This window comes from Microdochium trichocladiopsis (assembly GCF_020744255.1).
Source record: "Microdochium trichocladiopsis strain MPI-CAGE-CH-0230 chromosome Unknown B0I36scaffold_10, whole genome shotgun sequence".
In the NCBI taxonomy this organism is placed as follows: Eukaryota; Fungi; Ascomycota; class Sordariomycetes; order Xylariales; family Microdochiaceae; genus Microdochium; species Microdochium trichocladiopsis.
This window is the reverse complement of record NW_025763553.1, coordinates 2,932,636-2,949,242: the sequence shown is the minus strand read 5'-3', so window position 1 is coordinate 2,949,242 and position 16,607 is coordinate 2,932,636. Positions and strand designations below refer to the sequence as shown.

Sequence of the window (16,607 nt, the reverse complement as noted above, 5' to 3'; positions counted from 1 at the left end):
AGGAGCTCGAGCGAGCTCCTCAGTGGGAACTCGAACAAATCCTCGCCGACATGCTTCCGGGTCTAAATGAACTATACACGGATGGTTGAGGACATCCTGAGACACAAGACAAGTACTCAAGATTACTGTCTGAAAGTCCTGTCCTCTATGACCATAGCTTATCGTCCTCTGCACCTCGAGGAGCTTCCCAATATTTCTGGGCTCCCCCTCCGGTATTTCCAAAAAAGAGAAGCTGTACTAGCCCTGATAAGACATTGCCAATCATTCCCAGTAGTAAGGGTGACTATATCCACTTTGTTCATCAGTCAGGCGGGTCGAGGAGATAGGCTGGCTCATTGGCCAACCGAGTATTGGCCTGCCTAGTAGTTCCCGTGAGCGGACTTAGCATAGGAACTAGTGATATTGAGTAGTGAGGTGGTCATTCACTGAAATACCGAGGGTATTATCGCCGACTACCTAAATGGGAAGAAAGCGAGTAATGACCTTTTCTTATTTAAACTCACGACTTGGCCGTAACTCACATGAGTGAGTTTAGAGGGCCGAAACTCTTGAGTGAACTCAAATGCCCAGGTATGGATTCCCTCTCTGCTTACGTCTGTCTGGCCCCTGCGGAGGGAAACCATCGCGATACTATCTGTTGGTATTGCGCTCGAGTTCGAGTTAAGAGTTCGTGACGTCGTGTATGGGAGAACTGTCCAGGAAACGGTTCCCACAGGCGAACCTTTGGGTAAAGGCGAGCAACCTGTTGAGGATGATGAATTCCACCTTTAACTTGACGCTATATACGAAGGGCTTGCATGTCGTCTCGATCTCGAAGTTGTTGGTGTACTCGAGCGCTATCAGGCTGCTATCTAGAGTACATTAATGAGGAATAGGACGACGAGTTCTCGGAGCAAGTTGGACCTCCGAGCCCATACGAGTTAATGTGGGCTTGAAACTGTGGAAGCCCTCCCATAGAAAGAGAGGAGATGATAGATTCCTGAAGAGAAAAGACCACGATCTCGATCCTTTCGTAGATGTGGAAGGCGAGAAGATAAGGTGCCGGGTTGCTCGAGTTACAAAGGACGAAAATAACTGATTCCGGGATATGCAGGACGCAAGCGTTGAAAATGATCATGATGAGTACCAAACGGATCCTCGTCGGGTCATAAACCACGAGATGTAGGCGCGACCATAGGACGACGGACTGTCCGGTCACCATAAAACACCAGCCAGCGATTGTGAAAGCACTCATGGGAAGATTTGGCGCGAGTTCGTAGTAGCGCAACAGGAAAGCCATGGCGTGAGTCGGAATCCCAATGGCAGTGACTACCATGCTCCAGAAGTAACATCCCCTCCATTTCTTAAATATGGAAAAGATTAAGACGAAAATCTCGATGGTGTTGTAAAAGGCAATTGCAAAGAATCTGCCATCAATAGAGCCTCGGCATCGAGAGCGGTGGGGCCCGTCTCGCCCGCCATGGCTCGAGGTCGCCGTCAGGAGCCTCCAGTTGCGGATGTTGAGGCTGGGGTATCAGAGTTTGGGGGGGGGGGGGGGGGGGGGGGGGGAAGGCTGACCGCAAAATTCGTCGCATCTGGTCGCTGACCGGTGGATATGCCATGCATTTATGAGGGATTGGAGAGAATAACTACGACTGTGCGGAACAAGGAGCTTTAGTGGCCGACTTTTGCGGGGCAAGGCGGTGTGATCCGGCATTATAAATGCATTATTGCTAGACAGTAATGCCTTCTAGCAGCTGTTGGCGTCTGGGAGCTAGGATCCTTGGTTGCAGTGGGGGGGGGGGGGGGGGGTTTAGTAGCAGAGATCGTCTCTGGAACCACGTCAAACAGACGATAGGTGGTGACAGCTCGTCGTCGCCAGAAATGCAAGGTCACAATCTCGGGATCTTTGATGAGCAGCCGGAGTTGGCTTGTCTTGCACTTCTCGGGGACAAAGTCCGCCTTCCCCGGTCTTCACCCTCCATGCGCGGCGACGGCCGTGGTGCTTAGCGTGTGCGAGATCATGACTGAGAGCCACCCAACGGATGTTCCACCTTACACGAGCGCGAACCCTAATCTGTGAATGTGGTTGGAACGCCAAGAGTGTCGGGCTGGGCGCAGCTTTCACCTTCCACTAGCAGACAGCTTGGGATCCCGATCAATGGGGGTGGACATGGATTTCAACGTCGAAACTACCGAGGAGGGCTGGGTGCACCGCTTATTCTTCCTGGTGGCTAAGATTGCCAACTTCCGGGCTGATAACACCAAAGTCTAGGAGCCTATTTCCGAGAGGGGCAGATGCGCCTCCTATGCACGCAATGCCGAGTGGCACCGCTTGAAGAACATGTGCGACAGCTGAGACAGCGCGTGCCCGCAAGTCGCTGTTCCCAAATATTTGGTGCAAGAGCCCCTTTCGTTGATCCATATTTGTGTCCCTTCCAGCTTGTGTTACCGATAAAATGCAGAGCTGAGCTGAGACTCGCCGTATGTGGTAGCCATGACACGCACCTTATTTGTTCCTGGGCCACATAATTGGTGGGACGGTTACACCACAGCTTGTTCCAAGTTATCAGAGGACACTTCTATCCCTTGATGACTCAGAATCACGCGTGACCTCACGCCACAAACTTACGGATCGACGTATCGGACGTTGGCGTGGCAGCCGAGATGCAGTATGTACCGCTCCAAGTAGCATCCGTCTCAACTAATGGCAGCCTCGCAATTTTCATTTGTTATGCTTCAATATACGACTGCAGACACTCTGGTCCCAATGTGTGGTCGACATCGTATAAAAGCACCAATGCAAAATGGAACTACAAATGTTAAACCCCGTCCGAACGCTCGTTTGGTCAATCTCAAAACCGACAGCCAATGCTAGAATCCTGTGACCGTGATCCCGATCAGCTTACAACACATAACGGACCGATTTGGGCCAATTCATCTTCTCTGATTCTTTTAATGCCCACCATAACGAAGCCCTCTCTGATTCTTTTAATGCCCACCATAACGAAGCCCTCTCTGATACCTACCTAGGTACTCAGGTAGCCATAACGAGTTTTAGTACTGCTCTAGTTCCCAGCTGCACACACTGCTATCTGGCTCTCGCGCATAGACGCTCTTTACCGATCACAATGCTCGGCACAGTCGGTCAAGTATACAAGCGGCGAGCCACTATCTCGGCGAGCGGACCGCCGAGGTCATCGTCAATAATGTTGTGGCCATTTTTGGCGCTGCAGGGGACTCCACAGTCGTGGATGCCTCCTTCAGTTGACGCAGCGTGCCGTCGAGCCATGACCCAGAGCCTAATGTAGGAGAAGCATAGCTAAGGATGACGGCCTATCTCGTCACGACCTATTGGGTGTCGGGTCGTTCTAGGACCCAATCAGAGTCTGTGCTGCTTGCACTTATCGATCATCGACGCCAAACTGTGACCGGTGCTGTCCAGCATCTGTGGGTCTCTCACCCAGCGCGTTCAACCGAGCACTTCATGGTCTTCTCCTCTATACAAGCGCACAAGTCCTAGTTCAGCATGGCGATCACCTCAGCAGGGCAGAGTTGTTCCAACCGGTGGAGAAGCAGACTTCGTGACGGAGGCATGCTCCTGTGTGTTGCTTTACTCTTGACCCAACGGCTGTTACGAATGATACCCGTGTTCCGGCGAGAGCCAATGCCCGAAAAAGTGTGGCACACTGTCGCAGGCGTCGCTATCGTGTTACGACCACACTCTGGAAGCCAAGCCGACCTCGAGAATATTCTCAATACGAGAGATTGCAAAACTGGGCATTGGCTAGAGAAGGTCATGGAAATATCCTTCGAGCCGGGCACAGCACAGACACCGCCAGGCTGTTTTCTGAGAATGCGTGCCCGCCCTCGATGCCACCCTTCGTCTCCGAATCCATGTCCATCGAGGTGGAGATTAAGGAGGACGAGACCACAGAGGAGACCAAGGAGGTAGTGAGTAAGGAGGAGGAGCAACTGAGTGCCAAAGTCCATGAGTGACAGAGAACGCTACATTTCCGGTCTCGCTTAAGACAAGGATGATCTGGTTGGCTGACTCGATCCATGTCACAGCTGCGTGCGTATCCTGCGGGGTCCCAGAGCGAGCTTTCTGTACATTATGTGGAAAATGGAGATTAGGAGAAAGCTGGTTACATGGTCCTCGGGGTCTTGGCCGGAATGCTGTTGTAGTGTTAAAGACTACCAAATCTAGGATGGGCTAAGCTCCAAGGTGCCGTTATCATTGGAGCGTGTCACGGTTCGGACTCTTGGGAGCTGGGCTTGACGCAGCAGCTATGAGGACCTGATACTACCTTGACGCGATGCGCTCGGCTGTAAAGGTGACCATTACGGTTGAGACGTCCCGTCGTTTTCCCGCCTGCGTTTGCCAGTCTCGGGCGAGCCTCGTTGTCAACCCACCAATAGCGATCGTCACCTGTGCCTGGAAGGATTCTCAATTGATTGGCTCCGCCACGCCGAAAGCAGGAAGCTGCAACTCCCGGCACACTGAGTGTATGTAGTGCCCTTGCGCCCGCCGAGTGCAGAGTGGTTGACAGGGTCACTGCAATCGCCTGCGAAACCAGGCGAAAAATGGCTCCTACAACCATTTTCAGCCGCGGCACGGGGTTAGTGCAAGGTCGACGTATACCTTAACAGGAGTGCAACCTCTGTCGTGCTAGACTGCACGGTAGAACTCGGAGTGACATTGGATCACCATGCGGTTGCGGTCTAGTAAAGTACGGTGGAAGGTGTCTCAGGTGCATGAATGACACCCCTGTGGCCGCTGATTGTATCTTTGACATCGGCTGAGCAAGGCAGAATGCGACCAGATCAGGCTACAAGGGAGAAAGTCTGGGTCCCTGACGTTGTTGGAACGGGGCAGTGCTGAGGAATTCATACTTAAGTAGGGTTTCTTCCGCCAGTTCCGCTGACACTGGTTCCCAGCCTTCTTCAATGGTTCACGGAGCTCAGTTGATACTTTCGCCGACACTGGCCTAGTCTCTTGTCATCTAGTATTCTATCGTTCAACTTCTACTCAGGTCTTCCTTTTATTACCCGGGGATGCCGGAACAAGTCCCTCCAACGCCTGGTCTGCCAAGTCATCAAGGCGTCCACCAGGCCTCGACCAGTTCACAACAAGTATTGGACGGCGATCCTATCGCTTGCTATGGACAAGTGAGAAGTCCACTGACCCATACATTGGAGCTAGCGCTGATACATCTAATCTAGCTTATCGATCTGAAGTTCAGAAAAGCCCCTGATAACGGCATACGACCTGACAGTTCCTGGCCATGCCTACGTCCAGAGGAGCCATTTAGCCTATCGCATTGGGAGCAGATACCCGGCGTGCAGTTGCAGCTCGAGTCAAATCATTGCTATCTGATAGAGGAGTTGCTTACTACCAAATCCCTCAAGCTATACATCGATATTCTACCCAAGAAATTATGCAACGAGACCGAGCAGTCCGAGCCACACCGCCTGGAACGCGAGGAAGGGCTTGAGGCCGAGACTAGTCAGCAACTGGCTGATGATGGAACCATCGAGCGAGACAGCGAGCAAACCCGCTATTTGAATGTCACTATCTGCGGGCCTTACTCAGGGCTGATGAGATAGGAGACTTAATGGAAGCACATGTCTTGTATTTGCAAGACCGAGCACCAAGCATGAGGACATCCTGTACTACAATCCCCAACGGTTATACCGGAACTTGCGAAAGCTGTCAGAGTGGTGGGAGACAGGATCTGGTGGGGTCTGGAAGGAACTGGGAGGGAGGTAAACGCCTAGTGTATAGTGTGTCATATATTCTCGTCTGATTAGAACCTGATATTTGGAATGGCAAATATATCGCTGTTCGCAGGCAGATTGATGCAGCGCATTTTTGACTTGGACACCGATGATATCTTGTTCGTGTATCTCCTGCTTCCTGACGCAGATAGTCCACCTGCTCGTGTCGTGAAATTGCAGAGCACGATATAATCTATATTCTTCGCATGTCACGGATCCGCCTCTTCAGGTGGTGCAACAGCTGGGCAGCCTGCGCAACGTGCGCTCTTCGGTTCCACGTCATAGTCTCCTGCACGAGCTTCCGAAACACTGAGATTTCTCGAACGCGCTTACAACCAAGACGCAATATTCATGACTTACCATATGTCAGCTCACCGATGGCGATCGCCGCCTGTGCCTCAGAGGGCCCTTCTATCGATTGGCTCCGCCATACCAAAACCAGGAAGCTGCCACTCCCTGGAGACCAAGCCTCATGCGCCTGTCTCCCACCCAGTGCAAAGTCATTGCAGGCACCTGGAAGACTGAGCTAAAAATGGCTCTGATCCATTATTCGTGCCACCACTCCCAGCCACGACGCAGAGCTCCAAGCAAGGTCCACTTCTGGCTTCACGGGTCCAGTGTATCCAACAACGCAGCCACACTTCCGATCCAGTAAGCTAGTTGTGGCTAGTGCGATCCCCACCGCGCCACAGCTCTGGTGTGGCTTTGCAATTTTCAGCCACGCAAGCTTGGCAAAGTAAGCCTGTGGAAATTGGGGAATCCAGTACCTTCAACTCGTGCTGTCCTCCGCCCGTGTGCACGGCGACTTCAGGTGGATCCATGCCCTCGTGTACCCAAGGGACGATCAACAAGCCTTCATCTTCCCCCGCACGTAGCTTACCGTCCCAGCCAAGCCCAGCTTCAAGATTGCTTCTTTTGCGGCTAGCGTATTGTTGGCTGTTGAGCGACTTTAATTTGCTCAATCATGGATCGGCGTATGGGAATGCACCTTGGCGAGCATGAGACAGCCGTCAACCTGCAGCTTGGGCGGCTCCTTCTCGAGCTCAACGCCTCTGGTACTGTAACAGCCGCTCACCAGATGTCCCAGCTTTGGTCAGCTTGTGCTATATTACGAAGCGTGACACCTCAGCCTCTTCCAGTCCGGAGGGCATCTAGGCTGGGCGGTCACTGTCTCGAGCGGGCCTGCCCTGTAGAGGCGCTGTAAGGTATTTTTTCGTGTGTAGTTTAGTGGGTTTCTTTAGTGAGTGGCTTGGTATTTAGTGGATGATCCACGTCGGAGTTCTTCAGTGAGGGGGAGGCTTTGATGGGTTGATTTAATGGGTTGCTTTAGTGGGTTGCTTCAGTGGTTGCTTCAGTGGGTTGCTTCAGTGGGTTGCTTCAGTGGCTCCTATTCCCAGCGTGGCCCATCCCATTCAGCTACGGAGCGAGTTCACATGCAGTCGCATGGGAACATCAGCCGCCTGGCGGACGGGTTCTGACTTTTGCTCACCTCCTCAAGAGATGTGTAGGCCTGTAACGTGCTGATTCTTATACAGTCTCGACCAGCCTTGGCTGAGACCTTACCTAATCACGCATCTGGGTTTCAGCGCGTGCATCCTGCTCTATGACGTGGCATGGTGCGGAACGATGTCCGAGGGATTGCTCTCGCAATGTTGATTTTGTCCTCGGCTTTTCTCCAGCTCTTTATTCGCCCCGGTCAAGTACTACGCAGGAAGCTATGTCTCGGCCATTAGACAAACAACCATGCTACACTCGAACCGCAACCGTAGCAAGTGCCTTGGTGTCTCTCCGGCAGCAAGCTGTGATGCTGGCGCCTGCTGCTGGGAGCATCGAGGACGAGCCGTGATGAAGCTGACTGGCCTGACAAGCGTGGGCACCTGACGTGTGCACCGCAACTAAGCACAAATTAGTCCCATCGCAATGCCTCTGGCTAGAATAGGTGCGCACGTGAGGCTCTGTCTTCAACCGAAGGCATCTCATCGTCACTGCGCTGCGGTACTAACTTGTCTTGACCCAGCCAAACTGTCCACCAATGGCGGTCGGCGCGGGTGCCTTGAGTGATGCGAGATGATTGGGCACGCGGATGAAGAAGAGGGCCTTGTCGATTTTCTCCTGTGCCTAAGCCTCTTTACTCCGCGGAATTGAGCCACCGTTAGGGCTATAAGCGCGGTCACTCGTGGCTTAGCTGTGATGTAGGCGCTGCCATGCTGCTAGAGGTTCATGGAGCGCACGAAGTCGCGTTGAAGACCGCGCAGCGCATAGTTCCCACTCTATGAGGTCGTTTACCGGCCTCATTTCAGCTTATGTTTCCGAAGGTTGTATATTGGTGAGCAGACGAAAAGTGTAGAGTCTCATCATCTTCATTGTAATGAGTGCGACACGCCTGGCGTCCATGGGTCGCTAGCATTGCGCGTGAGCCTAGGGTTTCTATCGGCCTGTGTCTCAGGCGACGACGTAGGACGATGCAGATTCATGACATTTTTGATTACTTCCAGTCATACTGTCGAATCCTCGTGGCCGGGGGTACGGAGCAATCTATTTTGGGAAGTCTCCGATGTATAAATACAATGGGTGCCCAACGACAGTTCTTCTCCTTGAAAAACTTGCTATTGCCATATTTCCTCGGCTAACAAGATGGATTTCCTCCTCAGCAAAGAAGATCACATGGTGTTAAGAGGACTAGAGCTCCCGACTCCCACTCCAATCCAGCACTCACATCAATCTGGTGTCGACTCGAGAAGCCCTCCCAACCACGGGACACCACGTGTTCCCTGCGCCGAGATGAGCGTCTGGCCTCCATCTAAGCAGGGAGCACGAGGGTTCCAAGAGCACGAGGGGGTCAATCCCACCTTATCAGTAAGCCCAGGATGTTGAATAACAAGCAACATACTTTGTTACATGCAGTGACATTGACATTATATGGCTAGGAGCCCAGACAGATTGTTGGACTGACCCTCCACCAGATGCACATACACAACAAGTCGAAACCTCCAGCAACGCTTCGAACAACGGCAAGAAAGCCCAGCCAGATTCTCCTGGGCCATACCCAACGGTTTCTGACTACCAACCCCTCAGAAGGACTTGACCATAATTGCTAACGCGTAGAATACTGAACAGACAAGCCTATCGACACTGCCAGCGCATAAATCGGAGTCAAAATTAATTGTGCACAGTCTGGCGTCTGGCGGGCTGGCTCACGAACAGCCGAACGTCAGCCACATGATGGAGACGCGCTCTAGAAAACGCTGCCAGGCGCAGAACAGCGATTGGCACTCGCCGAGATTCGTAAGCGACAGGAAACAAATTCCCGAGTGAAGCGCTCTACAACCTCTGCTGGGAATGCCAAGAACAGAGTTCAGCAACGTAATGCAGGCTTTCGTGAGTAAAGCACACAGCACTCGGCCTGGTCAAGATGTGTTGTCTTATATCTGTTTCTAGAACGCGATCGAGTCTAACCAGTCGACTGTCTCCTCGAACGATGGGGTCGGACACATTCCTTATACAGTGGTCACAGGACAACAAGACTACATGGGAGCCGCGAAAGAATATTAGCGAGTTCCCTACTGACTGCTTTGGAATGGACTTCAAGGGTTTTCGCTTTGGGATTGAGATGATCCGCCAATCAAAAGCCGGTCCTGAGAAGACAAGAAAGGGTAGCGTCAAATCAGAACGAAGATTCTCGGTACATTGGAAGGGGCGCCCAAAGAGTGAGAAGTCCTTGGTCTACGAGAGCCAGATTGACAAACGGCTCATTGACAAGTATGACAAGGGAGAGATTGGTTTCGTGGACAGGAGTAAGTTCGATAATTGAGGATGACTCCTAGGTCTCTAGTTCTGAATACTGTCAAACCAAGTCACTGGTAATCCACGTGTGAGGCAGGTCATCTGCCATAGGTGTGGCTACGCCCCTTTTCGCATGGACATGATGACCCGTGTGCCTGCATCGAGGGCTATGCGAGATGCCATGGGCCACATCGCGTGGCGGACGACTAATGGCTTACTCGTCCGTATCACGAGAACGGGCAGCTCAAGATGTAGACGCGGATGGAGCTCAGCGCTACCCGGGACACCTGCGCACGGCACTACCACAAGGACTCGAGCGCGAGGGCTCGCCCGCCACGAAACCCCCCTCACTTACTCATGAGGAGGAGGAGCCCTCCAACACGGGCACAGACAACCTTTCGGCCAGCTCCCTGGAGCACTCAATGGATGCGGCTCGACTACTACGTCCCTGTCGACAACTGGACATCCACTGGGACTGTAACCCACAATACGCGCAATGGGAACCGGGGCCTCGGGCACAACGGTGGCCGCGAGCTCGTCCTATGGGCCGAAGCGATCCGCCTTATCTACACGAACGAGGCAAGCATCCTTACGCGACGTGCTGGCCCCGTCCTCGACCTTACCTTCTCGAACTGCCCCTTCACCTTAGACATTGTTGATGGGGCGCGCAACCCCGGCACAGATCGCATAGCGCTGGAGATCTCGTTCCCCATCCCAGACTACGTTGCCTCGTCGGCAAGGGAAACACACCTTCTCGAGCCGCCTTAGGACAAGCCTCCGAGAATAGCCCTGATAGAGCTGTCCGGGCACTCCTCCACGTGCTCCTGCAAGCCCCTGAGGCCGTCAGCAGACGACGTACGGGCTCCGGTTCCACGGCAGGCTGGTAGACCGACGAGTACAACGAGGCCCACGAGGCTGTTACTCTTGCCCCTCGCCATCCGGGCAAGCCGAGCCGTATCAAGTGGCAGGAAATCCGAAGCCCAACAGCACTCTTGCAAGCGTCGGCCGGACTTGGCCTTCAACATAGCAAGCCTGTTTGAGAGCCTTAAGCAGCTATTCTGACACGTCTAGCGTGGTGCCATAGTGACGGGTAGCTGTCCCAACGATCGCTCATGTGAACAAGGTGTTTTATGCTACTCGTATGGGCTGAGCTTATGAGAATAGTCTAGCGCTTGACCTGGCAGTCGAGTATCGCGGGCTAGAGCCACTGGTGGGAACAGCGGCAATCTCTTGTGCAGTTGTGCATTATGGTATGGGGCGAGCTACGAGTGGGGTCCCAACAAGACGTCACAACAGACAGTATAGAAATGCAACACATCTGTCATCAGAGAGGCGTTTCACGGTCCGTAGCAGGTCTCCACGGGTATGAGAGGCCGTGCAAGTCAGTGCGTGGCATAGGACCTGATGATTGTCACAACGACCCTGCCACTGCCTCCCAGCATCGCTCCTCGGCCTTCGCAGCTCCAGCGACCCGCATCGGACTGTTCGACGAGGTTGACCTTCCACGCCTGCAGCGAGGCTCTTCCAGCTTGCGGACATTACACTTATTCGCCATAGGAAGCACCTAAATGCGTTGCCGGAGTCCCCAGGCCGCAGGAGCAGACATCGTGAGTGCATATCGACCACGGCATGTTCTGCTCACCAGGCTTCCAAATTGAAACCAGCTGTGCGCAACTTGCAGACTCAACTTCTCCCCACGTGCGGCGGCGGACTTGCATCTAGGCGTTCACTGCTCGAGAGGCAGAGTCATCTGTGTGCTGTCAGCGCCCGGGTAGCGTTGAGACCTGTGATCCCAGCATGGCCCCGGACGGATATGTCCCGACCCTAGCTCTCCATGGCTGGGCAGACCCACAACGTGCTGTTTTGGTGCAGCCTCGGCAAGTGACTGCCAGCCCACAACGAGGCTAGCAGCATTGGCTGGGCCCGGTTCGAAGGCGCGCCGGGATCCCCCGTCTTCGTTTTTGGGTCGATGGCCATCACGGCATTGTGAGGCACGACGTGGACAGCTCTGAGCATGAACGCCACTTCGCAGAGTGGTGGCGGAATGATCTTTGTCGCCCTTCACTTTCTCAACTCTTCATTCTCCGCGGACTCCTTTGCGAGCTGATAATTGCGCTCCATACTCTGAGCATTAGACAGTCAAGCATGCTGCATTCCAACTGTGACCATGACTAGTGCCATCACGTCCACTTCAGCAGTGATCTGTGGAGCTGGGCGCTTGCTGCCAATAGCATCCAGCTCGTACATTGCTACAGGCCTGGTCAGACTGGGGGCATTGCAAGGGTGGGCACTGACATATGCAGCGCAGCTCTGAGAGCCTAAGACTACCTGCTTGCGACGTGAAGCGCCCGGCGAAGCAGCTGCAGAGTGGCCCTGGCGGTTTCAGCTGAGACGTCCATTGTTATCATCCTGCCGCGTTTGCCAGTCTCGGGCGAGCCTCATTAACATCTCGCCAATGGCGATCGTCGCCTGTGCCTCAAGTGGCCTCAATCGATTGGCTCCGCAGGCAGGAAGCTGCAACTCCCTGTCAATTGACTCTGCTGCCTATGCTCAGTGGTTGACGGGGCCACCGTAGTCGCCTCTCCATTTGGAATCTGAAGGTGGCACGAGGTCGCCAAGACGCTAATCAGAAGGTGGCAGGGTCTGCAACCCCAACACCTGAAATCGACGATGGCACTCCCGACGACGTCACCGTCGCTGACGTCGCTCCTACTACTTGTTTTTTTGACCATTTGTAGAGTCAATCATTCTGAACGCGTAGAACGTCTCCTTTCCCCATAATCATCGAGCCTCGCCGAGCAAACAGCATGCCCGGTCAAGAGCACATTACGCCACGGCGGGCACGGCCCTAGGCACCATATGGTGGCTTCAGAAGCGCGGCCTTCTCCGAACCGACGGTTTTCATACCCACGATAAGGACGGCAACAGGCTGTACTCGAAGGCTGAGGTGTTTGCGGACTTCAATATTCCGAAGAGAACTGGATTCAGGTGGCTTCGTGCTATTCCTGAACCTCTTCGAGAAACAGCCGAGTCCGAGGAGACTTCGCAAAGAGAGTCACGGTCGCCATCGCCGTCACCATTACCAAAAAGCAGTGCTCCGACCTTAGCCACTACATGCGGCGAACGGCGCATAACCCCCTCATCGATAACCGACGCGGCAGACGCGTTGAATTCAGCGTCGAGGACGGTAACATATCCATCATTGGCTTCTGGACCTCCCTGAAGCTGATAAATGGCAGGGCTACCGCCTACCGTGGCCAGTCGCGCAGCAGAGTCGGGCCTCGAGGTCACCTGTTGCGAGAGGGTAATCAGGAACCAGATGCGGAGGAGCTTCAGGTACCATACATGCATGTCAACACTAAAGGAAGGACTTCACGACAAGGCCAAGCGATCGCGGGTTCGATGGGTTCAACGCCGCCTTCAGCAGGGCAAGTATGACGACAAGGAATGGCTCAAAACGGGGTTCTCAATGGACGAAGTTCACTTCGGATTCCAGCCGCACTCACCACCAAGGTCCACCGCCGTCCGGAGGACCGCAATGAACATTGGGTTGTACAGCCAGAGGACCCTCGCGAGAAGTCAAAGAAGCTCAGAAACGCTAGAAACACCATAAAAAACAAAGAGTACGACATCCAAGGTGCCGAGGAGCTTGAGGACGAGAACGAACAGACCCTCATGCATGCAGTCTGCGCAGTCGGCTGGAACTTCAGGTCGAAGTTATACTGGTACACGATCCCTTCAAACAAAAATGGGAAAATGACGGCGGACGTTCTGATTCCAATTCTACGCCAGTTATACAGCGAAATAGAGAATCATATTGGACATAAAGATTTCCGCCTTCAAGTCGACAGCGATTCCTCGCACCACTCGAAGAAGGTTATGAAATGGGTCGCAGACAATGACCGTCAACTCATCATTAGTCCCGGGCTATCTCCTGATCTTAATTGGATCGAGACGAACGTCAGGAGGGTCAAATATCACGTCAAAAACACTGCACATTTGACTACAGGCGACCTAGAGCAGATCATCCACGAGGGTGGCGCAAAGTGGCCCAGAAGAAGCTAAACGACGATGTTCTGAGTCAAAAAGAGAGGCTCGAACAGGTGCTCCTTGCAGGTGGAGAACGCATCCATTATTGACCTGATTGGACAGAAGAAAATATATTTCCACTTTTATATGCAATTTGTATGGTCAGGTGTAATAATTGTTAGTCGAGGTCGATCTAAGGGGGGGGGTGCGTGCCACCTTCAGATTCCATATGGAGTCGCCTGCACCACGAAGCTAAAAATGGCTCCAATCCATCATTCATCCCCATTTTCAGCCGCGACGACTTGCATACAAGGTCCATTTATAGCTTAGCGGTAAAGAGCTGCATCTGATGCGACCACTGCCACAATGCGCCACGGCTCGTGTGGCTCCGCAGCTTCCAGCCACGCCTTCGCCAACCGCAGACCGTGATCCTCTGGAATGCTGCACTCCACACTTCATTCCCCCGTCGCTTGTCCTGACCACCAGCTTAGTAATCTTCTTCATCTGCCACTTCCTGGGTGGGAGGGGGAACTCATTGGCGCGGGGCCACAGGCATCATGAAGCGCACCAACATGCATATCATCAATCCTTGGTGGGAAACGAGAGAGTCTGGAGAATCGCGCCGCGCAGCCTGGAACTACAGCGCCTTGCACCCTGGAACTACAGCGCTCGTAGCAAGCTCCCCGACGCATGTGGTAAGGCGGTCCGCAGGCAGTCTGTGATAGCTTCAAATCAGCCGTGCCTACCATGAGATTGGCTGCACTCTGGGAAGCCAGCATGAGCATTATAAGCGTGACCAGATGCATCTCGGTCGGCTCTCGTTCCGGCGTCGATGATACTGTTTAACCTCATCATCATCATCATCATCATCAAGGCAAGCTGCTGGACAACACCATCAATATGCACTAACACGGAGCTTGAGAGACGCTGTTTGTGTATCTACCCCTACGCTATCCGATTTCTAACCCTAGCCACTCGTAATCGCTTCTCGTTATTCTGCAGCTAGCTAGTCTTTCTTAAACCCGTCCAGTCCTGCACAACTACTTGTCAGTCTTGCTGCCAATACACAGAAAGAGCCAGGGCATTTACGGACCGACTTGGTGAACCACTGTCGGCTAACGTAACCTCTGTGCCTTTAGTTCGCAACTCACCGTTCTCACCCACCACTTTCTCTAAACAGGGAAGCGCTCTCGGACTAGATCACGGGTTCTTGTGGATTATCGGGAACTGCTCGCCATTGTGTATGCTGACGCTTCGGCAGTGAACTTTGTCATGTGGCTGCCGCGCGCTGCGAGTGACACAGTACACCACGCCGTCAAGCCTTCTCTCATCAACGCGGCATGATACATGAGCAAGTGGTATTCAGTGGCTTGACGAGAAATCCGCCCTGTGGCCTGGGACATATTTCCATCACTCGTGAGTCAAACGAGGCCCGACAGGCTCAACGATGGACGATCAGATAGACGCAACAATATCATAACTAGACTGGTGGTATAAGTAGTCAGATACCGGACCATCTGCTCAAGACTCTGGGGTGATGACTGCAAAGCACCTTATCGGAGAAACAAGGTTCGTACTGAATGGGGCGGAAGTACAGCGTGCATTTTCAGGTCGCATTGAGAATAGAGATAAGCAATTATGAGAGTAATTAGTGAATAATTTATGCGAGCTGCTACCCCTAGTCGACACGTCTATTAAGCCAAGTGCCTCATAAGTAGCGCCCAGCCACTCCAGTCGCACCCGATCTCTTGCGCCCCTTGCGTCGTGACCATGAGATCGACAACACACCCAGCCAAACCCCTCGAGCGTAGTTAGCTTACACATGACCCCCTCGCTCTCCTATCCGACCAGGCGAGTTTCTCCCCACTTCTTAGATAGTAACGTTTAGGATAAGCTTTGCCCGTGTGATTGTTTAGTACGGGGTAGGCGCATGAAAAGGTAGTTACGACGTACCGATGACTTTAGCTGGCCCGACTTGAGGCGTGATGGCTGCTGCTACTCTCCTTTCCGCTTCTTTCTTTTGGGGCATCCCTGCAGTGTTCTCATCGTCGCTGGAGTTGGTGCTCGAGATGTCCCCCAGATCGACCTCCCTGGTCCTCTTGGGACCCGCCATCTGCGCGGAGATGTTAACTCAACGTCCATCCTTCCAAGTGCAGTCGCTCCCTGCTCTTGCTCAGCTGCATGACCATCATCCGGTGTAGCATCGTCTACCGTGCCGCCTTCTTTTTTTGCGGTTCAGCGACCCTCATGGACTTTTGCCCTTCCTCTACCGCTTTGAGAAATTGGAAACGTTGTCCGGGTTCTTAGGATCCAATCGAGCACGAATGACAGTCTCGCTAGCGCTGTCGAAGATAAGACGACGTAGGCCGGATGAGTGTTGCTGCAGTAGGACTTTCTTAGCCTTCCCTGCAAGGCAGAAGGCCACATTGGGTTTGGGTGTCCTCAGGCACAACTCCAACGGAAACCCAATATCATTAGCCATTTTGCAAAATAGCTGTAGATCTTGCCTTCTAGAGCCGCCGCGATATTTCGGGAAAGATCATCGAATCCTTTCGATGACAAGACTCATGTCCTCAAGCAACATGTATTCCTCAGCAAGGTCGGTGCTAGGGAGTTGATCCGTCCGCATCTCGAGGATCTGAGCGAGGCATGCGAGACTGGAGCGTCGCCTCCTCATTGTCGGCGTGGGAGTTGGGCCGGGAGGGCTGTTGTGCCTCAGCTCCATGGCTAACGGGTGATGTACCGGTCGTGTCCGCCTTGGTGGCCATGCTGAAGGGATAGCAAATGTGTCTGTTGTCCTGAATCGAAGGAAAAACTGCTGCGGCGTGAGTTCTGAAAGGGAGCTCAGCAACGGGCAGGCGGACTCATTCTTATATCTCAAAGGCTCGACGCACAGCCTCAACAGTCCGCGGTCAGCCCATCGGACCCGTATTCTGCAGCCAGGATGTTGCAACCGGTTTCCGCCTACGCCACCAACACCTTTAAGATCATCCGTGCGGGAGCGGCTTGATCTATTGCATTCAACACATCTGTCA

At 53.4% G+C, this 16,607-nt stretch overlaps 5 protein-coding genes across 5 annotated transcripts; 3 read left to right on the top strand and 2 right to left on the bottom strand.

Moving 5' to 3' along the window:
• B0I36DRAFT_335055 (uncharacterized protein) lies at nt 1-615 on the top strand (the record flags this gene model as incomplete). The annotated part of the gene is made up of 2 exons (XM_046155415.1): nt 1-355; nt 484-615. A coding segment is annotated over exon 1 (260 nt), but the record flags the coding sequence as incomplete, so codon positions are not given.
• Nucleotides 616-3,127: 2,512 nt separating this feature from the next.
• On the bottom strand, nt 3,128-3,972 carry B0I36DRAFT_354271 (uncharacterized protein; the record flags this gene model as incomplete). The annotated part of the gene is made up of 3 exons (XM_046157292.1): nt 3,128-3,281; nt 3,443-3,479; nt 3,597-3,972. 3 exons carry the CDS (start codon nt 3,970-3,972, stop codon nt 3,128-3,130), a joined length of 567 nt encoding a protein of 188 aa, XP_046007860.1.
• A 1,402-nt stretch (nt 3,973-5,374) lies between these two features.
• Nucleotides 5,375-7,355, bottom strand: B0I36DRAFT_435383 (uncharacterized protein; the record flags this gene model as incomplete). Its single annotated transcript, XM_046162760.1, has 4 exons — nt 5,375-5,756; nt 6,121-6,286; nt 6,528-6,696; nt 7,324-7,355. 4 exons carry the CDS (start codon nt 7,353-7,355, stop codon nt 5,656-5,658), a joined length of 468 nt encoding a protein of 155 aa, XP_046007859.1. The 3' UTR covers nt 5,375-5,655.
• A 1,034-nt stretch (nt 7,356-8,389) lies between these two features.
• On the top strand, nt 8,390-10,311 carry B0I36DRAFT_394428 (uncharacterized protein; the record flags this gene model as incomplete). The annotated part of the gene is made up of 4 exons (XM_046161499.1): nt 8,390-8,616; nt 9,000-9,142; nt 9,199-9,554; nt 9,950-10,311. Exons 1-4 carry the CDS (start codon nt 8,395-8,397, stop codon nt 10,309-10,311), a joined length of 1,083 nt encoding a protein of 360 aa, XP_046007858.1. The 5' UTR covers nt 8,390-8,394.
• Nucleotides 10,312-15,238: 4,927 nt separating this feature from the next.
• Nucleotides 15,239-15,785, top strand: B0I36DRAFT_335035 (uncharacterized protein). Its single transcript, XM_046155414.1, has 2 exons — nt 15,239-15,441; nt 15,526-15,785. The coding sequence occupies exon 2, from the start codon at nt 15,558-15,560 to the stop codon at nt 15,771-15,773; it is 216 nt and encodes a 71-aa protein (XP_046007857.1). The 5' UTR covers nt 15,239-15,441; nt 15,526-15,557; the 3' UTR covers nt 15,774-15,785.
• The last annotated feature ends 822 nt before the right edge of the window (nt 15,786-16,607 follow it).